Here is a 25952-nt window from a genome sequence, read left to right on the forward strand (position 1 = left end):
TGTTTATGGAAGACAATCTTACTCGGCTATGAGTGATGGCCAAAGAAGAGGAGCATTGCCGAGTGATATACTCCTCAGCTCTGTCCAGCGCCAAAAAACTGGGCTGCATAGAAGCGTGAGAAGAGATCTCAGCAATCTCTTCATGTCTTCTCCCCACCTAGCTGATGGGCATGCTGAGAATAGTGTGTGTGTGTTCATAAAACAGTTGCTGGTGGGGTGTTATATGTGTGTGTGTTTGCGTGCATATGCAGTGGCGTAGTGTGGGTTGTCAGCACCCGGGGCAAGGCAAGTAATTTGCGCCCCCTAACCCGTGGATTTGCGCCCCCTAACCCTAACCCCCAGATGTTGCGCCCGGTGCTGCGGCCGGCCCCCCTGCACCCCCCACGCTACGCCACTGTGCATATGTGGCCCCCGACCAGTGGCGTAGCGTGGGTTGTCGGCACCCGGGGCAAGCAAGTAATTTGCGCCCCCTAACCTGGGGATTTTAGTAGGGGCAGAGAGCTGCGAGTGTAAGCGCCCCCCCCACAATCAAGCAAGATATCCCTTTTACGAAGTAAAATAAAATTTTCATTCTCAATTACACCAGAGCCAAAGGACGTTAAAAATGAGACGTCTGCCCAAATTATAGCCTCACAAATGAGAGGCATTATTATGTTGAGGGACAGATTCCAGCCAGGCAAAAGAATTCAGGGAGGGTGCAGAATAGGGCTGGCCTGAGAGAGTCCCAAGGGTGAGATGGAGAGGCCTGGGAGGCCACATTTAGCCCACAAGCTGGATGTTCCCAACCCCTGATGTAAAGGCTCCCCTTGATTTCCCACTACATAAGGCAAAGGAAGCACAAAACAATAGGTGTACATATTTTTTCAGGGTGTTTTTTTAAAGCAAGTACTGTTAAACTAGGGTTTAATGATTAGTGATGGATTAGTAGCTAATAATTATGAATGAGGATGAGGATCATGTCGCTCTTTTGATCCAATAAAAGTGATTGCCGCATCTGCTCTTTGAATAAGGATGCTTGCGATGTCTCTTTCATGGCTGGTGCAGAAGCCGAGAGCTGGAGCCAGAGCTGTGCGGTAGGTAGCCAATTTTGCTTCAGGCGTATGTACCAATCTGACAGTACAGGATCAAGGAGACAGCCAGGGCAGCCAGCTAAGGGGCAAAAGGACAGGTGAGGCAGCATTTTACACACAGGACCCTCCTGCGAGACAGGGAACAATGCTGTTGGCCATTTTTACTATCTTGTCACGACGCTAACATTTCCTGCAAACACATCAATTGGGAACTGGGTTACAGCAGCAGGAGGTAATAGATTGCATAAAGTTCACATGGAAGTGATACTGTTCATGTACACATCCTGCACCTTCTCGCAGAAGAGCCCACGGCAGCAAACTTGTCAGTACTAGAACAATACAGTTAAAACTCCTAAAAATACTTTAAAACTCCTAAAAGCAATCACCTCCTTTCAAACTAATAATTTCAGGGTTGCCATGGACATAAATTTCAACCATCAAATGTCTGGGTAAACAGGAGTGGTTTAAAAGTTCTCCTAAATGTTAGTACAGTGGTACCTTGGTTCTCAAACTTAATCCGTTCCAGAAGTCCGTTCCAAAACCAAAGTGTTCCAAAACCAAGGCGCGCTTTCCCATAGAATGTAATGCAAAACGGATTAATCCGTTCCAGACTTTTAAAAACAACTCCTAAAACAGCAATTTGGTTTTGGAACACTTTGGTTTTGGAACTAATACTTTTATTGAAAAATTTCGGCATTTGGGAACCAAGGCGTTTGAGAACCAAGGTACCACTGTAGTGAGGAAGACTGATGCACCTCACTAGAGAGGGCATACTAAAAACAGAGGACCACCACCTAGAAGGCCCTGCCCCAGGTCTCTGCCAACCAGGCAACTCCTAATGGCAGCACCATCAATGGGGCCTCATACAATCTACAATCAGTCTAAGGTGGTTGATATTGGGGGAGGTACTGAGGTCCCAAACCATTTAGGGCCTTGAATGCTAGCAGTGCAGTAGCTCACTAGCAAGCAGTGTTGTACTCTAGGGACTAGATCAGGGGTCAGCAACCTTTTTCAGCCGTGGGCCGGTCCACCGTCCCTCAGACCATATGGTGGGCCGAACTATATTTTTTTGGGGGGGGGGGAATGAAGGAATTCCTATGCCCCACAAATAACCCAGAGATGCATTTTAAATAAAAGGACACATTCTACTCATGTAAAAACACGCTGATTCCCAGACTGTCCACGGGCTGGATTGAGAAGGCGAACGGCTTAGGTTGCCTACCCCTGGGCTAGAGAAACATAGTCCCATTGGACTATGTCTGATCTTTATTGAAAATTTCTTCTGGTTTCTTTATGGGATGGTTTTATGCCAACGAGCATCAATCCTGATTTGCTAATGGGATTGTTAAGCATCTCCCCATTAATCATTTGTTCATCCTACCCTTTTCTCAAGGCATTTCCCTAACCCAAAACCACAAAAAGCTCTTGTTTTTTGGACTTGTACAACAATGTCCTTTAATCCGCTTTAAACTGCACAAAGCTAATGTTCTGGTATGCAGAATGCTGACATTCTGGAAGCACCTGGGCTGATCAAGCCATATATGTGTGAGCTTACCTCAAGGGCTCCAATAGCTAGAGCCACCCCTCCAACAATTTTCCCATTGCGGCTCAGAAACACCTGGAATTCATTCAGGCAGCCCTAGAAGGAGACATAAATACATTATGCAAAGGAGATTGCTTCAGAAATATGCTCACAACCACTGATACTTCCATATTAAGCTTACATATCTTGACTTTTAGTAATGCTATAGACACACCAGTTTGAGGTCTAGTACCGTGGCCCTACCTTATTTATGTACCCCTATGATGTTTTAGTTTATAATTCTGTATTGTGTAATGTTTTATTTCTGACTATCGGTCGAATAAAGGAAATTGATTGATTGATTGATTGATTGATTGATTGACACACCAGTTCTTGGATCAGGTTGCCAGCAAATGTAACTTCATGGATTTTTCTTAATAAGAAGAATAGGGCATAACAGGAAAAGACTTCTAAAAGGCTGCAACATTAATGGTAAAGTGTATTATTATTTGTCTGGTAGAAAAGAGTTGAGGGTTTTTTGGATGAGCTGATAGATGCTAATGACTTTGATTTACTTTAGTTTTGGTATGCCTAAGAAACTTGCTTTCCTTTTTTGTCTTTGTTAATATTCTGAAATTCAATAAAAACAATTTTGGGGGGAAAAGATTTAAATTATATTGTTAACTATTTTTCTAAGTATAATAAATTCATTTTTATAAAAAGAATTATTACATGTCTTTAAAGGCACCACGTTTGGGAGTTCTGGAGCATAAAATATTGCTTTGAGGGTTAAATTGGAGGATTATACGAAGTTTGTATGTTTTTTAAAATTGGTTATGTTGGCATATTGGAACAGACACTGTTGGGATACTGCCAGGGAAATAAAGTCCATCTGAGCCCCCAAGCCGGCTGCCGGACGATCCATCGATCTCCCGTAGACACGCAGTATCAGCAATTAGCGACAGAAATAGATTGCCACATTCTTAGGCTGGTGCACACTCTGTCAGCAGAATTCACACAGCGAAAGTTGCACTCAGGAGAGCATTATTTAGAAAGTTTATTCAGTGTTGGTCAGAACAAAGAAAATCATGACCGCCTGCTAGCGTATTCAGGCACAGAGAGAGAAAACGAAAACAATAGCAAACATAAACATCCTGTGAACAGGAAATACGCAGACTCTGTGACTCACATAGCCTGCTGCCTTTTAAGGTGGAACGGAAATATCCCAACAGACACCATAGAAGCCAGTATGTTTCCTGTGCTGCCCTGACTTTGCCTCCCTTGCTCACCTGGGGAATAAATATCTCTTCAGTGTGTCTGTAACAGCACCCGTAGTTGGTGGGGTATGTTGTATTTTTGCAATTATGTTGACTATCCATTCTGAATACTGCCAGATCATAATAACCTCTGGAACTCATGGCTACAAATAAACCAGTTCATTGGTTAGCAGCACTATCAGCACCATTCAGAAACATGTAAGCAGCCTCCACACTCTTCTCCCCCATTGTAACACATGGATGATTCCAACTTCAGCCAGATCAAAAAAACTACAGTACTTTGGCCTCTGATCTTCTCTATTGACAGAAGAGAACTCCTACTGTCATTTCTTACTTTCCAGATTAGTCGTAGTTGACCCAGAAGGTTCTGGTTTGCCAGTTGTTTTTCCCTGCCACAAAGATTGAAGGGGCTGAGTTTGCTTTAAGCTCCTTTTTTTTAGGTGGCCCATGGCACACAATAACACAAATTAATGGAGTCTGTGATCTCTGGGAAGCCAAGTTACCTGTTTGTCGTGGTCTACTTCGGATTCCTGGCACTCTTTGTTGTCTGAGCAGCAAAAGGAGGGGTATTTTTCAGTGTGTGTTTGATAGAAGTAGGAATTGTTGAAATCAGTGTAGTTGTTGAATCCACAGCATTTCAGCTACAAACAGAGAAACGACCATCTTGTTTTATAATAGCTATTTTTATATTGCATGACAAAAAAAAATCATTCCAGTAGCACCTTAAAGACCAACTAAGTTAGTTCTTGGTATGAGCTTTCGTGTGCATGCACACTTCTTCAGATACACAGTGTATCTGAAGAAGTGTGCATGCACACGAAAGCTCATACCAAGAACTAACTTAGTTGGTCTTTAAGGTGCTACTGGAAGGAATTTATTTTTTTTTTTACTATGGCAGACCAACACGGCTACCTATTTTTATATTGCATGCACATTCGAGATTGGGAAGCAGCCATTGAACAAAAAAGAAATTCTTGGGCAGGGACACGCAATGGGGTGACCACCCAGATGTGGACTACAAGTCCCATTAGCCCCTGTCAGCATGGCTAGCAAGGTCAGGGACGATGGGAGCTGGAGTCGTACAACATCAGGAGGGCAAATGATTTCCCCACCCCTGATCTAAGGAGAGCGGTTGTGCAGAGCAGCTTCCTGCTCTGTTGGCTTAAGCCAGGCACCCCCAAACTCGGCCCTCCGGATGTCTTGGGACTACAATTCCCATCATCCCTGACCACTGGTCCTGTTAGCTAGGGATGATGGGAGTTGTAGTCCCAAAACATCTGGAGGGCCGAGTTTGGGGGTGCCTGCCTTAAGGTGTACTTGCATTGCTGCCCTAAAGTGCAATGAAATTGTCCCCCACAACATGTTTCACAGCTCTACCACCCCCCCTCCAGCTCTTCACAAAAGCACAGCTTCAATTTATTTCTGACTGTGTTCACACTAGGGGATGCTATCAGGGCAGGAATGCCTTTATCCATTGCAAAGGTGTGCACACCTTGGCTATTTAAATTCGGAATGACTTAAGGACTCCAGTCCTTGTGAAGCTGGCTTGAGAAACAACACATGAAGCAGCAGTATCTTAATCAAAGTATAAGGTAAAAGGTAAAGGGACCTCTGACCATTAGGTCCAGTCATGGCCGACTCTGGGGTTGCGGCGCTCATCTCGCTTTATTGGCCGAGGGAGCCGGTGTACAGCTTCCGGGTCATGGCCAGCATGACTAAGCTGCTTCTGGTGAACCAGAGAAGCGCATGGAAACGCCGTTTACCTTCCCTCCAGAGTGGTACCTTTTTATCTACTTGCACTTTGATGTGCTTTCGAACTGCTAGGTTGGCAGGAGCAGGGACCGAGCAACGGGAGCTCACCCCGTCGCGGGGATTCGAACCGCCGACCTTCTGATCGGCAAGTCCTAGGCTCTGTGGTTTAACCCACAGTGCCACCCGCATCCCTAAGTACAAGGTACATCAACATTTTGGGCAATGTCCTGTGGACATGGCTTAAAAACCCCAGCACTGGAAACAGAAGTGAGTGCACAGTAAGTGGAAGTGTTGTGAACACAGCCTTAGTGTTGCAGTACAGGAAGCGTCAAGAAAGAAGTTCTCTTAAAAAAAAAAAAGGACACGTGTTCACCTTCCTTCAATCACAAAACTGGTTACACCAGCTGTTTGGATGATAGTTGAACTGCCACAAAAACCAGAAGGAGACCAGTTGACTACTATCTGTTAGGGAGTCATTCATCCATAAACAGGGAGAAGATTCCAGAACAGTTGTATGTAAGTGGGAGTGGTACTCTAGGCATGCGCAGCTTCAGCTGGAAGTGCCGATAAAAGAACTTTATTTTTTTATTTTTGCAGGCGACTGACCAACAGATGCCGCCTGTGAACTGCTGCGTCATGACTACCTATAGATGGTGTCTGTCTGTGTCTTGCTGTTCAAAAGAGAAAGAGGGACTGAAACTTAAGTACAGTATGCCGTTATAGTTGTAGCTATAATGATTGTAAATGGTGGTACTGTGATGCGTTTATGACCAGTGAAGCAATAAATCACTTGACTGAGTTTTACGGCGTCCACAAAGCTCAAGGCACACGTCAAAACATTTCAAAAAGTATTTGGAGGCTCCTTCAAAACCTTTGTCTTACAACACCAGAAATTAGGATTTACCGTATTTTTTGTTCTGTAGGACACACCCGACCATAGGACGCACCTTGTTTTAGAGGGGGAGAACGTGAAAAAAATATTCTCCCCCTCTCTGCTCAGCACCCCTTCAGCAAAGCGGCAGGAGAAACGGAGCCCCTTCCATTTCTCCTCCCGCTTGGCTGAAGGGACGCTGCACAGCTCACCCTCTCTGCTGAAGCCAGGAGAGTCTTGCTCTCCCGGCTTCAGCAAAAGGAACCTGAAGCCTCCGGAACGCAGCGGGAACTCGCGCTGCGCTCTGAAGGCTTCAGGCAGCTATCCCTGAAGCCTGGAGAGCGAGAGGGGTCAGTGCGCACCGACCCCTCTCGCTCTGAAGGCTTCAGCGAAAGCAACACGAAGCCTCTGGAGCGCGGAGGGAGCGCTCCCTCTGCGCTTCGGAGGCTTCACGTTGCTATTGCTGAAGCCAAGGAGCCTGCATTCGCTCCATAGGACGCACACACATTTCCCCTTAATTTTTGGAGGGGAAAAAGTGCGTCCTATAGAGCGAAAAATACGGTATCCCGAGATAGATGGGTGCCCACAACAACAAACTTCACTCACCTCTTTCATTGTTGTTGCCCAAATGCCTGTGATGTCCTCTTGCTTTCCGTAGTCCTCTTTTAAAGTCTTCAGGGCCCAATTTTGCAAGTGCTCAACAAATATATCTGCCTGCAAACAGGAGACAGGTGAGTAAGAAAATCATAACTTCCATAAAAAACCATAAAACCAGGACTTCCTTGCACTCATGTTTTATACAATAGGTTAAAACTGTTGCCTGTCCTCCTTTCTGACACTGGATGAGCTATGGAAGTCATGGAATGTTCACAAACATGCTGAATGCTGCAGATATAATGAAAGAATGTTGGGGGTAAACACAGCTTTAGGAATAGAAAGATCAGTTTGGCTGAAGAAAATAGTACCCAGGGCTGCGCCAAGAAGAGTGCTGTAGCAGGAGGGAACACAAATATAGGGCATGCTTGGAGGCTGACAGCTAGGACATTAAGTGGGGAGTAGGCCCAGAAGAAGAGAGGCTAAAGGACTGGGGAGACGGCAGGAAGTCAGGAACCATAGGAAAGGTTGAGTGGATCATGCACAGAGTTGAGGAACTGATAGCACTCCCAAAAAAGAGGAGACATGGGAAAAGGTTGACAAGCCCTTTCTTGTTCAGGAAGGACTATTTAATGTTGGCAACAAGTGAGAGACCTTGCTCTGCATTTCATCATTTGCTGTAGAATCATTTGAGCATGGAGCAAAGACGTTTTTGTTTTTGTGCTCACCTTATGGAACTTCAGTCCACAGGAAAACACACTAGCCCTTCTAATACCCTCTCCTGGTATGCCCCACGGGGGACCTTAAGGTCCACAAATAACAACACTTTGGAGGTCCCGAGCCTCAAGGAGGTTAAGACTGGTTTCAACTAGGGCCAGAGCCTTTTCAGCACCAGTCCCAACATGGTGGAACGCTCTGTCACAAGAGACTAGGGCCCTGCAGGACTTCACATCTTTTCACAGGGCCTGCAAGACAGAGCTGTTCCACCTGGCCTTTGGTTTGGACTCGGTCTGACCCTTATGTTTCCCTCCCTTTATGGTCTTGATTTATCAGCTACAGTCATACCTCGAGTTGAATGTGCTTCGGGTTGAGTGCGTTAGAGTTGCGCTCCGCGGCAACCCGGAAGTAACACAGTGCGTTACTTCCGGGTTTCGCCGCTCGTGCATGCACAGACCCTCAAAATGCCGTCACACGGATATGTGCGGAAGCAGCAAAATGCAATAAGTGCATGTGCAGATGCGCCGTCGCGTCTTGCGCTCCATTCGGGATGCGAACAGGGCTTCGGAACGGATCCCGTTTGCATCCCGAGGTACCACTGTACTTTAAAATGAGGCTGCATTTTAAATTGCATTTTAACCTGTATTTTAAATTGTTTTCCCCCTTGCCCCCTATTATGTTTTTACTGTGATTTTATTGGTGTTAGCCACCTTGAGCCTGGCTCTGGCTGGGGAGGGCGGGGTATAAATAAAATGTATTATTATTATTATTATTTAGCTTCTGCTGGCTACTAAGTGCCACTCTTTGTTGATTATGCTAAGGGGGTGCTAACCCTCCCCCTTTCCAGGGGCAGACTTTCGTAATATGGTGTGCTGAGCAAGGATAAAATTTGGCACTCTTTCCTCTCTCCCCTTTCATACTGTGCATGCTTTTGTCCACTACCGGTATATCATAGTTTTGCATACCCCTGTATGCCCTGTGTGGGGGAACTGCCCCCATCACCCTAAATCTGGTGCTGCCCACCCCCCGGCCTTTTTCAGAAGCTAGTGGGACACCTTAATCCAGAAACAATGTGAGAATTAAGAGGTGGTGTTGTGTTGCCTCCTGCTGGTCAACAACACAGATTCTACTTCTAGTCAGGGATCCTTTTGCCGCAAAATTCCAATTGCAGAAGCCACAAACTCCAGATGCCAGCACTGACTTACCACAGAAGAGAAAAGGAGCACCACGATAGCACCGGCCACTTCTGCTATGAAGAGAATCAGTATGACCACAAAGAACTGGAAACAGAGGGAGAGGGAGGAGGAATCCACAATCAGCAAAAAAAGAGAAAGCTCATAAATGCCAGGGGAGAGATCAAACAGGAGGGTGCTATTCAATGAACTCAGAGGAGACTTGTTAAAATTCATGAATATAATGAAGTTGAGCAAGAACTGTGAATAAAACTTAGTTGAATATTACTCAGAGCTTGGGGGACTCAAAGTGGCACGGCTGCCCATTCTCTTTACCTGAAGACATTCAGGGCAGCAGCATATAATGGCCTCCAACTTCAGGTTAGAAAGCCTTTGAAAAGGTTTGTTCTCGTGGTGCCTTTCTTCCTCTGATGTAAACCAGGTTTTTTGGGAACATCTGTCGTAGCCCAAATATTTCCATTCCACGTTCACACTGTTTTTAAAGTCATCAATGCAATTTGAGGTAATGGGCTGAAATATACTCGGAGTCAAGAGTGGATTTCATGCTCTTTATTCAGCTCATAGTGGTGAGGAATGAAAGTTCCCCCACAATATCTGCTTTATATACATTATTTACACAATGGGCCGCTGGGCCGCACGTGATTGGCTAATTCCTGGATTCTCCTGTAGGCCAATCAGGTTGCAGATTCACTTCCACCTGGAGCTGGACTGGGTGGCTCCTGCAGACCAGTCATACTGCTGCATTGTTCTAGGACCAATCAGACTGCTGCATTCTGAATCCTATTGTACTAGGACCAATCAGACTGCTGCATTCTGAATCCTATTGTTCTAGGACCAATCAGACTGCTGCATTTGGATCCTATTCAACTCAGTACATAACAGGGCAAACCTGGGCACATCACTACTAACATCTAACCCCAGATAATTTAATAGGTTTAAAAGCACCAGTCCCCAGTACAGATCTTAGCGGACCATAGTTTAGTACAGAGGTGGGGAACCTCAGGCCTGTGAGCCAAATGCAGCTCTCCAAACTTCTTTATTTGGCCCCCAGGACTCTACTCAGGATACACCTCTGCCGCACCCCTCACTGGTCCTATTTCACATCGTCAAGTGACTTTGCCTGACTGCAATGTGTCTTTGAACTCTGTTACTTCTCTGGGTGGAAGATAAAGGGGTGCATTTGAGTGTGTGTAAAACTAGCCAACTATACAAAGGTGAAATTTAGATTAATTGCTGTCATTCTGAAAAAGGTTTCCTACCCATTGTTTAGCATGAGAACAAGCTGTAGTGAAATTTGGCCTTCCACACCCTGTGCCACAAGCACAACAAAGATATCAGAAGTTTTCCCACAACTGCAGCTAAAATTTTGTTACCTAAGAATTGGAAATCACAAGAAGTCCCGACAGTGGAGGAATGGCAGATGAAGATGATGGACTTTTCGGAGCTAGCTGACCTGACTGGAAGAGGAGGAGGAGTACCAGGAGGAATGGATGAAATTTAAAGACTATTTAGTATGGGACACGGGTGGCGCTGTGGGTTAAACCACAGAGCCTAGGAATTGCCGATCAGAAGGTTGGTGGTTCGAATCCCCGTGACGGGGTGAGCTCCCATTGCTCGGTCCCTGTTCCTGCCAACCTAGCAGTTCGAAAGCACGTCAAAGTGCAAGTAGATAAATAGGTACCACTCCAGCGGGAAGGTAAACGGAGTTTCCGTGCACTGCTCTGGTTTGCCAGAAGCGGCTTAGTCATGCTGGCCACATGACCCGGAAAGCTGTACGCCGGCTCCCTTGGCCAATAAAGCGAGATGAGCGCTGCAACCCCAGAGTCGGCCACGACTGGACCTAATGGTCAGGGGTCCCTTTACCTTTAGTTAAATATGCTAAGATAGCTTAATTGGAAAAAACTTGCAAATTCCAGATAGGCTTAGGAATTAATTATGTAATTTTAGAGAATAATATGTTTAAAGTTAAAATGAAAACTAAGTAATAGGTTAAGTGATTAAGTTAATTTTATGAGAAAATCAGTTTTGGAAAACTGTTGCAATGATATACACTGAAATTCAGCCGGGGGATTTGAAGAAGTCACTTAACAATGTTACTAAGATTGGATAAAGTACAGTTAAGATGTATGGTTGTTTGTCTGTCTAAAAATTTTGGAAAACCAATTTTAAAAAATGAAAAAAGAAAAGTTTTCACCACTGAATTTGAAAAAAAACATTGTTTAGAATGCCACCCAGCTTCTAAACTATGGTTAATCTTAGCTATGTAGAATCAAGCCAGCTTCAGAATCTTATGGTTTTAAGCTGGCTCGTTTTAAACAAAGATACACTACAATTTGTCTGGGGGGAGAAAAACGTTGCCATTCATTTTCACCAGCTTCCAGGCTCCTCCTTGTGGCCGCGCTGCGAAGGGCTGGGGGCACATAAACCCAAGTCAGCTTGTTCGCGAAATGTTAAACGATGGTTTAGCATAACATCCACAGTTGCCCATTAAGTCATCTATAAATTATGTCTGACCCTTTACCTCTGAAGTTTTAAAACTCTGATGGTTATATATTATGATCTTTTATAAAGAACTTAGGTTAGAGAGGCCTTTGTACCACTTATGAACATGTTCCGTGAATTCAGAGCTTCAAAGGAAGTAGGTTCACCGCCCACCTGACCAAGGGAGTCTTGTTAACATTGGCTGAATCTAATTAGTTCAGACCTCCTGGGAGCCAAATGTGGCAGATCCTAAGCTCTTCTTTCACAAGAGTCTATGTGCACCTACGGAAAAGGTCAGACTTCACTCATTCTCAATATAACTGAAAGTTTAAAGGTGCTTCTGAAAGGGGAGCCTTATATCACAAGCGAGTCATAAAGACCAGGTTTTTCTGTGACAAGTTCCTTCCACCTTTGCACATTCCTGGTTTTTTTTAGCCATTGATATTAATTGCTATTCCGCTATGTCATCCCTACCAACAAGTCATAGAATCATAGAGTTGGAAGAGACCTCAAGGGCCATCGAGTCCAACCCCCTGCCAAGCAGGAAACACCATCAGAGCACTCCTGACATATGATTGTCAAGCCTCTGCTTAAAGACCTCCAAAGAAGGAGACTCCACCACACTCCTTGGCAGCAAATTCCACTGTCGAACAGCTCGTACTGTCAGGAAGTTCTTCCTAATGTTTAGGTGGAGTGAAGCTTAGCAGAATATACCTGGGCTGTGTTTTTTAGGCCCTTCCTTCAATCACTCCTTCCCCAACCTCCAGGAGAATTTCTCTGTTCTGGGCATGCACGCATGCAGGTATTTCTGTACATGTAAGTGTACAACCTTTTTTTAAAAAAATCCCTGGATGTTCATAACAGCAACCATTACCAGCTTTGGTTATCATGTTTCACACAGGGCAAAAATCAGGTTTTTGTGGGAGGGCAACATCCATTTCTTTTTTACTTTTACTTTTTAATTCTGATGTTTTATTTGACTGGTGTAATATGAAGCCTACTCCTGCCCCCCAAGATGCACTAACACGTTTTCAAATTGGCAGTGTATTTTGGGTTATTTTTACATGTCAGATTTTTACACGTCAGATGTTTACATGTCCCACGGAAGGGAAGTGGGGCTTAAATGTAAAAAATGTATAGGCTGACATTTTCATGATGACTACATCATGTGGACTCCGTGAAAAACATGTGCATTCATGAGCAACACTGATTCCACAAAAAATACTTCCACATGAAAGCACTCCAAGATAGCTGAGCAAAGCACCATCAACCTTTTGCTACCTTTTACAGTGGTACCTCAGGTTACATACGCTTCAGGTTACAGACGCTTCAGGTTACAGACTCCGGTAACCCAGAAATAGTACCTCGGGTTAAGAACTTTGCTTCAGGATGAGAACAGAAATTGTGCTCCGGCAGCAGCAGGAGGCCCCATTAGCTAAAGTGGTGCTTCAGGTTAAGAACAGTTTCAGGTTAAGAACGGATCTCCGGAACGAATTAAGTACGTAACCAGAGGTATCACTGTATTCTCCTGTTCAACAACTGCCTGTGCTGGTTGATGGATTTCATCTCTTGCTGTGCATCATATACATTCTTGATTTAAAAGAACTGAGTGGTGATACTGCAGCTCAAAGCCATCCATGCTAAATGCTCTACATGTTACTGACCTGAGAGTAATGTGTGCAGGGAAGCCAGGGAGGACTCCTACAAAGACCAGGAAGTGCAGGGACCAGTGCTTTTTTCTGGTAGTATGCAGTACCAGCAACCCCACCCCCCAAATCAGAGCCTCACATTTCTTTCCCAAAGCCCGCCCAACTTTGGAAAGGAGGCAGGAGGGCTGCAAGATCTCCTGTCAGACATCTCTTGCCACTTTCACAAAGCCTGGGAAGCTTTTGCCCAGCTTAAGGAGGGAAGCGCAATGCTCTGGCAGGGTCCGAGTGCCAGTGGCAGAGGAATATCTCTGGCACCCCCCAGAATGGCACCTGGGGTGGACTGCTCCCCCCGCCCCCACATTCTTCTGCCAGTGCCAAGAACCTTTCCTTGTGTGGTGCATACCGGCGCCTTTCCCCCCCTGGAAAAAAGCACTGTCAGGGACCTTGTCCAAATGCACCAACCCCTTAGGAGCCCCTAGGCAAGATGGCATATTGGAGCTACTAGTTCAAGGCTCAGAAAACTCAGAAAAATATAAATGAATGAATTCCTATGCCCCACAAATAACCCAGAGATGCATTTTAAATAAAAACACACCTTCTACTGATGTAAAAACACCAGGCAGGCCCCACAAATAGCCCAGAGATGCGTTTTAAATCAAAGGACACATTCTACTCATGTAAAAACACGCTGATTCCCGGACTGTCCGCAGGCCGGATTTAGAAGGCGATTGGGCCGGATCCAGCCCCCGGGCCTTAGTTTGCCTATTCGTGTACTAGCTGCTGCTAACACTCAGAGACAAGACCCAGATGCACAAATTTCAGTCAGAATGTGCAAAAGCCCTTGTGTAATCCTGTAGCCAGGCAGAAGTTCCATGACACCCAAGCCTGGCCCTGGGAGAGTTTCCTTCCCAATTTTAATTAGGGCACTTACCACAAGCAACAGGCATTTGCTTTCCTTCACGGCCCCCCAGCATCCCGTGAAGCCCATGAGAAGTAGGAAGGTGCCAACGGCAATTAGCAGGTAGCCCACGTTAATCAGCTGCATTAACTGTGGAGCTGCAGCTCCCAGGACCTTCGCAAAGGAACCGCCGTCCACCTTCACCCAGATGCCGATGCCCAGCAAAGCCAGGCCCCCCAGCTGGACAGGCAAGGGAGAGAACAGAGGTAAGAAGATGCCATTTCTCATCTAGGAAGCTGCCATTCTGCAGTGAACTCTGCCATTCCGTTAGCTTTTATACATATAAAGCGGTTTCCAGCTTCCTTAACTCTTAACACCCACTTTTGAGGATGTTAACATGTTAAAACATGTTTCTAATCACATGTTCCTGCCAACCTAGCAGTTCAAAAGCACGTCAAAGTGCAAGTACTGTAGATAAATAGGTACCACTCCGGCGGGAAGGTGCGCTGCTCTAGTTTGCCAGAAGCAGCTTAGTCATCCTGGCCACATGACCCGGAAGCTGTACGCCAGCTCCCTCGGCCAATAAAGCAAGATGAGCGCCACAACCCCAGAGTCGGCCACGACCGGACCTAAAGGTCAGGGGTCTCTTTACCCTTTTCCTAATCACATGTATGCCAGTAAATACAGGGCTTGGGGCAACTGCAGGGAAAGATCTGCAGGTAGGAGAGGGGGCTTAACCATTTTTCCACTGGCCGATTCTCCCAGGCGAATTTCCCCACCTATGTTTCCGACACAGTTTGCCTCTTTCTCTTGGCCATTGTGTCCAGTTGAGGGGGTGCGGAAGACAATACAATAAGCCTGGGGGTGCATTTGCATCCCTTTCTATCCCTATTTCCCCCCAGTGAATGCCCCGTTATAAAAGACATATGCAGTTGAATGGAATCGTGTGGTTTTGTCTTTGCAACATTTAAAGGTAAAGGAACCCCTGACCATTAGGTCCAGTCGTGACTGACTCTCGGGTTGCGGCACTCATCTTGCTTTATTGGCCGAGGGAGCCAGCGTACAGCTTCCGGGTCATGTGGCCAGCATGACTAAGCCGCTTCTGGCGAACCAGAGCAGCGCACGGAAACGCCGTTTACCTTCCCGCCGGAGCGGTACCTATTTATCTACTTGCACTTTGAGGTGCTTTTGAACTGCTAGGTTGGTAGGAGCAGGGACCGAGCAATGGGAGCTCACCCCGTCGCACGGATTTGAACCGCTGACCTTCTGATCGGCAAGCCCTAGGCTCAGTGGTTTAACCCACAGCGCCACCCGCGTCCCTTTTGCAACATTTAGCTGTGCCCTTAAAAAATCATGGAATGTTTATGAATTTGTTCCACTGCTTGGCCCACCCCGCCGTACCATCCTGGGCTACCATCCACCTTAAGGTAAAGGTAAAGGGACCCCTGACCATTAGGTCCAGTCGTGACTGACTCTGGGGTTGCGGCGCTCATCTTGCTTTATTGGCCGAGGGAGCCAGCATACAGCTTCTGGGTCATGTGGCCAGCATGACTAAGCCGCTTCCGGAGAACCAGAGCAGCGCACAAAAACGCCGTTTACCTTCCTGCTGGAGCGGTACCTATTTATCTACTTGCACTTTGACGTGCTTTCGAACTGCTAGGTTGGCAGGAGCAGGGACCAAGCAATGGGAGCTCACCCCGTCACAGGGAATCAAACCGCCGACCTTCTGATCGGCAAGTCCTAGGCTCTGTGATTTAACCCACAGCGCCACCCGCATCCCATCCACCTTGCATACTCACCATCCACCTTGCATACTCACAAATATTATGCCGTTGAATACAAACATCATCACCTTCAGAAGGGAGAAGCAAACCATCTTTCTGCACCTGTAGCAGCAGAGATGAAGCCATTGCTTAGCCATTGACCAGTCCTGAGTTTGTCATCTAGGTGAAGAGACCACAGAAGAGCTGACATTTTCACAGGTAAGTAATGCTGGCTTTGGCTAGGTCAGCAGCAACTACTTCTACTGGCTTTGGACAGGAATAAGTTTTGGAAGGTTAACTACTCATCCCACCCCCACCATAGGAGCCAACTCCTAGAAGCTGAGATCCCGCCCCCCCATAAAATATTTGACTGAGCCGGGGGGGGGGTCCTAAAGTTGATTGCCATTCAAGTGGCATTGCCATTCAAATGGTGTGCATGAGCTGTGACATGTGATTGATTGTGCAGGGTGGGGCTTACCTGCCCCCCTATTTTATTCCAGTTAGCACCCCTGACCCCAAACCAACATCTTCCATTGCTTGCTAGCAAATCAAGCAACCATACTCCATCTTCACCCTCCTACAGCATGAAATTTGGAGCGAGGTGAGAAACAACAGCACTTACTAGTGAGAGCGGGTGTTTCCTCTTCTTGAGCATTTGTTTTCCTTCCTATCTGCTCACTTTGACCCCTTCTTCTCCAGGAGTGCAGTGGGGGAAAGGCTGAGTCCCTAAGTTGCTAAGCTGCCCACCACTAGGTTAGCTGCCCATACATGTGCTTGCTGGGTTAATTGCAGGTACCTTAGGCAATTCTTTCAGGATGAAGCTAAGAGAACAAGCAAATCCCATGCTTAGCCATTGACCACAGTCCTGAGATTGTCACTGCAGTTGCTTCATAGTGAAATCGCAACGGAGTTCCAATCTGCTGCATAGACCTCACCTGATATTTGCCATTGGCATGATGGCCAAGAGAGGACCCAATATTTAATGTTTCTTTTATTTTGCCATGTGGTTACTTAAAATACATTTAAAAAACCAGCAGGGTGAAGCATCAGCCAGCGCTGTGGTGTTCTGCTCATGAAGAGTTTTCAGAGGCAGCTGCTTAGCTGAGCACCCGCTAGTTGTGAATCTGCAGTTTATTTTGAGGGATCCGCAGTTTGGCATTTGTAATGCTAATCAGTATTCCAAAGCAATTCTCTGAATCTAATTTGACAATTATAATTAAATCTGAACTTGACACTCAAGTTCAAGGGGAAGCATACGCCTAGGGGCTGAGGGGGTCTTTGGGACCCCCATAAAATATTTGAGGGGATTCCCCCCCCCCAGGTTGATGGGCATTGCCATTCAAATGGTGTGTGTGCACCTGATATGGAAGGGGGGCATGTCTTCTTCACCTTCTTCTTTGCTACAATATATCCATTTATTTCAAATTGTCAATGTCAAAAGGGACTAGAATCTATAAAATTCATAGAAAATCAACGTGCCAATTTGCTCAATTTCTCTAGGACTCCATGACACCTTCCCTGTCCTCCATAATCCCTCAAACAAGGTGTCAAGACCCTAATCCTGTCAAATCACTCTGCCAAGCCTTTCCTCCGGGCAATGCCAGGTGGCAGACTTTACATACTTGGACTATTGTCCTCTCATCACCGGTACTCAGGAAGTGCTTATCTGTGCATATCTCCAGCTCTGCATATTCCCCCTCCCTCCTCTGTATGTTAATCCGGTGTAACCCAACCTCTCTTTAATGTATTCATGATGTAATCTGTGTAACCCAACCTCTCTTTAATGTATTCATGATGTAACTGGGATGTATTTTGAACTGTATTCTGGGACATGGAGGGAAGTTTCAAAAGTTCATGTCACCCCTTTCTCGCTGTTCAGTCTCGCCTTGAACCTGTTGCGCAATAAACTTGGATCTTCTGCAGCTTGCTCCTGTCTCCGGCTGAGCTCATTTTCCTCCGCAGGGACCCGCGGACTTAGTCCGACGAGCTGGGTGGCAGAGCAGCCTCGCACCCAGATTTTACCGTAACAGCACCACATCATGTAATCAATTATGTGGTGCAGGGCTTGCCTAGCCCCCCCCCCCAATATTTTATTCAAGTTGGCACCCCTGCAGGGAAGGACGGATGCAGGATAAAGAAAAGTATTAGTGGTGGCAAAATTGAATATTGCTAGCAGTTAGAAATAGGAAGAGTGTCTCCACCCCCATCGTTCTGCCCAGACACTGAGGTCTAGCGCCGACGGCCTTCTGGTGGTTCCCTCACTGCGAGAAGCTAGGTTACAGGGAACCAGGCAGAGGGCCTTTTCGGTAGTGGCACCCGCCCTGTGGAACACCCTCCCACCAGATGTCAAAGAGAAAAATAACTACCAGACATTTAGAAGACCTCTGAAGGCAACCCTGTTTAGGGAAGCTTTTAATGTTTAATAGATTATTGTATTTTAATATTATGTTGAAAGCCGCCCAGAGTGGCTGGGGAAACCCAGCCAGATGGGCGGGGTATAAATAATAACTTCTTCTTCTTCTTCTTCTTATTATTATTATTGAAATATGTCTGAATCACTCAGCAAAAGGGGTCGCAACCACATCATCCACTGAGCAAAGACACAAGCGGCGGGAAAGGCCCTTGATGGGAATGAACATGGGAACAAACCTTCCACACCAGCAAGCAATGCTGTTTGGGGACATACACACACACACACACTGCTGAGTCTCCAGTATCACAATGTTGTGACTACAACTAAGACGCATAGCACGTTGGGCTGACCCAATCTTGATGAGTTATGTTTTCGTCTGCAAAGTTGATAGCAGAGGACAGATGTGCCCAGTTACCAATCAGACAGGATTTCAGCCACTCTGTGGTGAGAACAAGAAAGTTGGCTATGCGGGTGGTGCTGTGGTCTAAACCACTGAAGAAGAAGAAGAAGAGTTTGGATTTGATATCCCGCCTTTCACTCCCCTTCAGGAGTCTCAAAGTGGCTAACATTCTCCTTTCCCTTCCTCCCCCACAACAAACCCTCTGTGAGGTGAGTGGGGCTGAGAGACTTCAAAGAAGTGTGACTGGCCCAAGGTCACCCAGCAGCTGTATGTGGAGGAGCGGAGACGCGAACCCGGTTCCTCAGATTACGAGACTACCGCTCTTAACCACTACACCACACTGAGCCTCTTGGGCTTGCCGATCAGAAGGTTGGTGGTTCAAATCCCCGCGATGGGGTGAACTCCTGTTGCTCTGTCCCAGCTCCTGCCAACTAGCAGTTTGAAAGCATGTCTGCTTCCGTTGCACCAGAAGCAGTTTAGTCATGCTGGCCACATGACCCAGAAAGCTGTCTGTGGGCAAACACCAGCTCCCTCAGCCTGAAAGTGAGATGAGCGCCGCAACCCCATAGTCGCCTTTGACAGAATGTAATCGTCCAGGGGCCATTTACTTTTTTTTACTTTTTGTCACTGAAAAGTTGGTCAAGTGACATCACTGCTATAGCCACTCCCCAGTAAGTTTGTCAAGGCCTCCCTTTTCCTTTTGAACATGTTTTGCCACACCTGTATTCATTTGGTATCCCTTCCCTGGGATTTCCAACCTGCTACAAACCATTTCAGAGCCAGGGACGTTATACCAAGTGCCTGTGTAGCTGTCTGCACACATCAGATTAGTTATCACGTATTGACCTCCTACATGCTTAAAGGTAAAGGTAAAGGGACCCCTTACCATTAGGTCCAGTCCTGACCGACTCTGGGGTTGCGGCGCTCAGCTCGCTGTATTGGCCGAGGGAGCCGGCATACAGCTTCCGGGTCATGTAGCCAGCATGACTAAGCCGCTTCTGGCGAACCAGAGCAGTGCAAAGAAACGCCTTCCCGCCGGAGCGGTACCTATTTATCTACTTGCACTTTGACGTGCTTTTGAATTGCTAGGTTGGCAGGAGCTGGAACCGAGCAACGGGAGCTCACCCCATCGCGGGGATTCAAACCGCCGACCTTCTGATCGGCAAGCCCTAGGCTCTGTGGTTTAACCCACAGCGCCACCTGTGTCCCCTCCTAAATGCTTATTGCACAGCAACTTTGAAAGCAAGGCAAACAGCTACGTTCTAGCCCTCACATGTGTCAAGCTCCCCATATCTTCCTCGGAAGATTTCTGAATGGTTGTAATAATAATAATAATAATAATAATAATAATAATAATAATAATAATTATTTATTATTTATACCCCGCCCATCTGGCTGGGCCTCCCCAGCCACTCTGGGCGGCTTCCATAGAAACCAAAAATACACTAAAATATCACACGTTAAAACTTCCCTGAACAGGGCTGCCTTAAGATGTCTTCTGAATGTCAGGTACCGGTAGTTGTTTATCGCTTTGACATCTGCTGGAAGGGCGTTCCACAGGGTGGGCGCCACTACCGAGAAGGCCCTCTGCCTGGTTCTCTGCCTGGTTCCCTGTAGCTTTGCTTCTCGCAATGAGTGAACCGCCAGAAGGCCCTCAGCATAAGACCCCCTCAGTCAAGGCTGCAGTGGCTATACCTTAATCCAGACATGGAATATGTTGGTTCTGGATTGAGGTCTCCAAGAAGGTGAGGATAGCTTGCCACCAGACTGCTGGCAACAACTGCATTTATGGCTTTGCTGGGCCATTTTGCCAGCGTCCTTTTGTTGCTCAGCTTGGGCCCTTGTTTTCCTTGTTGCTGAAGACAAGCCGAAGCTGTTGCTTAGCAGCACAGCAGCAACTGTTCTTTTCTCGGAAGTGCCTGGCTTTGGTTTCTCAGAGGAATCTCCACCAGGAGCCTTCGCTGCTGAGCACACTTGATGCATCCTGCAGAACAGGAAGCAAAAGCCTCAACCGGGTGCCTGGCTTGGAGGCCTGACAAAGGAAGCGTCCTTTCCCAGGGTTCTCTGCAGGGTCTCTTGGAGTGGAACTATGCATTATTTTATAGCATTTTATTAATTACATTTCTAACCCTCCCAAGCTCCCAAAGGAGCCCAGGGCAGCAAACAGCAAAGTGGTGATAACAATGCAAAGAAAGACAAAATTCAAACATATTTTAAAAGGTTTTAAGAGCATTTAGAGGCACCACATCACAACAGGAAGGTGTGAATCAGGGTCAGTGGGGTGTGGCCTGGGAAGAGTGGGTCCAGCTGGTATGGGAGCATGATTTGGGGAGTCCCTGGGCAAGACAGGCAGGCTTTGGGGGCTGCATTTGGGGCAGAGCTTCCTCACCAATAGCCTAGGAGATTTTGGTGGCTACCACTGCTAGTTGTCAAAACTACTGTTCTCCAACTTTGGCTCCTTGGCCTGCATATGAACTATTCCCACAGACTCTGACCCAGTCTTCCCTTCCCCTGACTTAACATTCCCCTAACTTGCATTCCCTTGATGGACTCTTAAAACCCACACAAATGTCAACCCTTGAAACTGCTACTGAGGGAATTACATATCTGCTCCTTGTTATATTGGGTCTATATGGGATGACTCAGTGATAAGGCATGCAATCCGGTCAGGACCAGACTGGGCACTAGCTGAGGGCCCAGTGGTTTAGAAGTGTCCTTCACTGGCCCATCGCAGCTATGCCATCATTCATAGCCCTCCCTGCTGGACCACTGGGTGCTTTTCAGTGGTGGCTGGTGAATGGCAATGCCCATCAACTTTGAGGGGAGGCAGCCCCCTCAAATATTTTTGGAGGGGCTGAAGACCCCTTGGCCTCTAGACGTTGGCTCATATGAACCTAATAGAATCTATGGGACAAGATTATAGTTCCTAGTTCCTAGTTTGTTATCTGTGTAAGAGCTTGGAGCACAGGTCCATTGGAAAATGTAAAAAGGAACTGTCCCCCTACAAAAGTTTTGGCCCATTGCATATTGCCATAGCCAGAGAATTCTGGCCCAAAGCTTATTGTGGGGTGCACAATCCAGTTCCTTATCCATGTATACATATCCAGGCTATAGTAGACATGAGATGCTGTGCTTGATGGTATCTTGTAACTAAACAAAGCACTCGGTCCAGTATATCTGAAGGAGCGTCTCCTCTCCCATCGTTCTGCACGGACACTGAGGTCCAGCTCCGAGGGCCTTCTGGCTGTTCCCTCACTGCGAGAGGCCAAGTTACAGGGAACCAGGCAGAGGGACTTCACAGTAGAGGTGCCCGCCCTGTGGAACGCCCTCCCATCAGATGTCAAAGCGATAAATATCTACCTGACATTCAGAAGACATCTGAAGGCAGCCCTGTTCAGGGAAGTTTTTAATATGTGACATTTTAGTGTATCTTTCATCTTTGTTGGAAGCCGCCCAGAGTGGCTGGGGAAACCCAGCCAGATGGGCAGGGTACAAATAATACCCGGTAAATTATTATTATTATTATGGGCCAAACACTATTCTTTGTCATCTGTAGAGGACTCTGTCCTGTAGGAGGGGTATGATATGGAGCGGCCCAAACCCTAGTTTGGCTTGCACACTCCCAGTTACTTATTTGTAAAATGTCATGTGCATCCAGGTGTGCAAAAGCAATTATTTTCACTGCTGAGAATGGTTGTGGATCTCAAAGGGGAAGGTCTGCCAGTTATGAAGATATATGATATGAGGAGGACAAAGCTCATTTTGGGGTGCAGGTGCATATAAACCTCAGTTCCTCATGAAATGTCCCTGCTGAGTTCTGTTTAGAACTTTTATGCTGACTAATCACCAACTTTCACTTTGTAGCTAGAAGTCTAAAGCTGCAACGGTTGACTGGGCTACACAATCATTGACTGAAGTCTTAGTATGCAGCAAGCAAACATTAACCAAACTCTGACGGAAGAATAATTCTGGACAGCAAGTCCTCAAGCCTGATCCCATCTATTTGAAGAAAGAGAGGGCGCGTCTCTGTGAAACTGCTAGTTCAATCTTTCCCCTGAGCCAGCCAGGCTTAACCTAAAGCACCCCAACTACTGCATTGATTCCCCAAGTTAGACCAGACTCTGAGAAAGGAAAAGACCCTGAGAACTTCAAAGTAGGGCTGCTTGATTTGCACCCCTCACTTCTACTTGTTTGAGCTGCAGAAATCAACAGGTCAAACTTAACAAAGCAATGTGATGAACATTATCACCTGTTAATATCTACAGATAAAGCTACTATTAATGCACATCTACAGGGGCTGGGAAAGAAGCTGGTAACTCTACTTGAGAGTTGGCAATCTCACAAGCACCTTAAACTGCTTCGGAGGCCAGATACTGGTGTCAAGAAACACTGACATACCACATATCAGTTCAGTTTTACAGCCCTCCCCTGCTGCCATCTGGATGGGAGATAGCCTTGCCTTTATTAACCAGCTTCTGATGGGACCCCCATCCTTAGGTAAAGGAAAGCAGTTATCCATGTGATAACAATCCATGTCAACCAGAGATCAGATTAGATGTAGGACTGGGCAGACTGGGTACTATGGTTTGAATCAGTGTCCAAGCAGCTATTTCACTAAAATTCATTGGCAACTCCTGCTGATTTTTGTCTTATCATACAGCTCTTAAACATGGAGGTGCCTTGCTGCCCTTCTTTCTGTCAGGGCACTCTAGATCTGGCCCAGCACGTCTTTCAATAGAAAGTCAACACTTTGCACTCATTTCAACGTATCCAGGTGAAGCAGCTGTTCTACTCAACTTACCTTTAGATGGTTTTCAGCTATGAAATGTGCCGCTGTGCCCCCAGCACCTCCTGTGCTTCTGGTTTTCAGGGTGTGGCCAGCTACTTAACAGGCACCCATATTCCTGCTGCCTAGAGCTGTACTTTCTCTCCCTGCCCTGCACCTGGTTCTGCGACAGTTTTGTCTCTTCTCCTCTTTGCTCCTTAACTCCCAGCCTGGGAAGAGGGAGGCGATTACATAGCAGTCCCGGGAGATGAGACGGTTCCTTAACCCTTTATTTTCAAAACCCAAGGAACTGCTGGTTTATATTTGCGCCCAAGTGGCTTGGCTATTCCCAGAGGAGCTGCACCCAAATATCTTATCAGACTCTGGAAATTCTGGATGTTATTGCTCACATTACAGCTATAGACAATCTCAAAGGTGCTTTGTAAATATATGAGCACAAGAGGCCATAGGAGCCAACTTTAACAAAATATGGGGAGGGGCCTCTCCCCCTCCTGCTCTTCTCTCCCCACACCACCTTCCTTCGCTGTGGGGAGCCAAGGCAGGAAAAGAGGGCAGCTTCTGGCTAGTGGGGAGGTGGCTGGCCACAGTTGTGAGGGAGGAAGTTGCCAACTTGCAGAAAATATTGTGGTATATGCACCCCCCCTAAACATTTTATTTGCGTGAAGGGCCCAGGGCCCTATAGAGTCAGTCCCTATACAAGAGGCACCTTGACACCCATATAACGGTACAATCAAAAGGCGACACACAAGTTGTGGTTAAGATGCATTCCAGTTTGTCGTTGCATGCCTCTGTGGTAGATGCCATTGTGGAGTGTGCTCTGCATCACCACGAATGTAATGATGACACAGGGTGTTCCTTTTAGGGTAGTGTTATAAGAAAAAAACAGCTCCCTTTTCCTTATGGGGTATCCAAGAGCCCGTATAGAGTCCTTAGGTAGGTTCTCTTTCGGTAGGAGAAAATAACAGAGACCAACCCGAGAATATTGAGAAGCAAAGCAGCTAGTAAGCATGATATTTATTAAACTGTTGCAACAGGGTCCCTTGCTCACCCCACACAGGGAGGGAGGAGAGGAACCCAGAACAATAGTGTGCAACTATTTGAAATTGCCCACCCTGTAGCTCAAGACCACCCCCAAAAACATCATACATACATCACAGAAGGAGGCGGTCCGCAGCAGAAATACATCACAGGAGGGGGGGGGCAGTCTACTACAGAAATCCTGTCCGCCAGGAAACCTGACAATGGTCAATCATTGCTCTACCTGGGCCGGCCTGGCAATCTTTTGTGATGGTAAATGCTTTAATTCCTGAAACCAGGTCACAGGCTCACCCTATTCATACACACATATTTGAGGTCAGTTTGGGAGAGTCAAAATGGTTTCAAGATTGATCTCCTGTACTATTTCAGACACATGGTTTATATACTTATGTATGTGTTTGCACTGTAAATTTATGAACATTTTATTTATTTAGATAGATGGATAGATGATAGATAGATATGAGAGACCTTAGAATTCCTATAACAGCAGAAACTTCCAACACCCCATTTTTAAAAAGGATGTTGTGGGGAAAACTCATAATTTGAATCCTAAATGCTAATTGGGCATTTATACATATGGAATCCCCTATAACCAAACTAATATCCCAGGTAAGGAAGAGGAGAGCATGAGAACCAAGCTTTATTACGAATAGAGATGGAAAATGATTTAGACACAGGCTTCTGGTATAAAAAGTAAAACACCTGACAACCAGGATTTAGAAAGGGAATCAGAAATGCACAGGTGTTTCAGGACACACCTGAATGACTGCTACTGGGGATTTCTCCACCCTTTCAACCATTTTTAAAAAAATGAAAATAAATATGACGACTGAACTCAAAATATCTTCTAGTCTAGGGAGTTCTTTAACATATATTCTTATTTTTATAACTCATATTTAAAACTGTTAGTAAAATAGTACATGCAATTTTACTTTAGATACAAGCTTAAAAGAGCTGTCCTGAAGCTTGCATACGTGTGAAATTTAGTTTTCACAATTCAAATGTTTTAGTTTAACAACTTGCATTTAAACTTGAACATATTAACAAACTTTGATTCGGATCCCATGTAATTATTTATCTATCTCTGTCTACAAGTCTACAAGTTTTACATTTGACTGACTCTTGCTATGTGAACAATTCAAAGCATTTTAATGGTTAAGTCTCCATCTAGTGGAGACATTTGACTTGAGGCAAATCCTAAGAAGAAAATAGAAACAGAATTGTGTTTTTTTGAAAATTAAGTTTAAAAGATGCCAGCGATCAAAACTTAGGCCCAGCTCTGAAGCCATGAATTCAAGCTTTAATTTGGATAATTAGATAAAGTGAGAAAGAGTGCTCAAAGCCAGGGTCTGCTTGATAAGTCTCCACTAGAAGACATGATTGTAAAAAAAGACCTCAAAGCGGTTTACACAAAGATAAAACAACAAAATCGAGAAAACATCACAACCATACTTTTAAAACACACAAACGTTAAAATACTAAAGCAGATTAAAATTACCTTGGCTTTCTAAGCAGCTGGGTATTTTTC

At 45.9% G+C, this 25952-nt stretch overlaps 1 protein-coding gene across 4 annotated transcripts in view; it reads right to left on the bottom strand.

Annotated features, from left to right (window-relative positions):
* Positions 1 to 577: 577 nt before the first annotated feature.
* The window catches only part of TSPAN16 (tetraspanin 16), a 34919-nt gene continuing 9544 nt past the window's right edge, over positions 578 to 25952 (bottom strand). The window contains exons 1-8 of one of the 4 annotated variants that reach the window (XM_081894800.1): positions 23402 to 23564; positions 15844 to 15910; positions 14058 to 14264; positions 9009 to 9083; positions 7099 to 7206; positions 4373 to 4510; positions 2626 to 2709; positions 852 to 1149 (exon numbers count right to left, since the gene is read on the bottom strand). In XM_081894800.1, coding sequence (XP_081750926.1) covers positions 1093 to 1149; positions 2626 to 2709; positions 4373 to 4510; positions 7099 to 7206; positions 9009 to 9083; positions 14058 to 14264; positions 15844 to 15900 — 726 coding nt within the window. In that variant the 5' untranslated portion in view covers positions 15901 to 15910; positions 23402 to 23564 and the 3' untranslated portion in view covers positions 852 to 1092. Of the gene's footprint in view, positions 1150 to 2625; positions 2710 to 4372; positions 4511 to 7098; positions 7207 to 9008; positions 9084 to 14057; positions 14265 to 15843; positions 15968 to 23401; positions 23567 to 25952 lie in introns of those variants that run through there. The other 3 variants (XM_081894799.1, XM_081894801.1, XM_081894802.1) reach the window with 3 other exon arrangements.

This window comes from Podarcis melisellensis (genome assembly GCF_964234715.1).
Source record: "Podarcis melisellensis genome assembly, chromosome: 17".
Lineage (NCBI taxonomy): Eukaryota > Metazoa > Chordata > Lepidosauria > Squamata > Lacertidae > Podarcis > Podarcis melisellensis.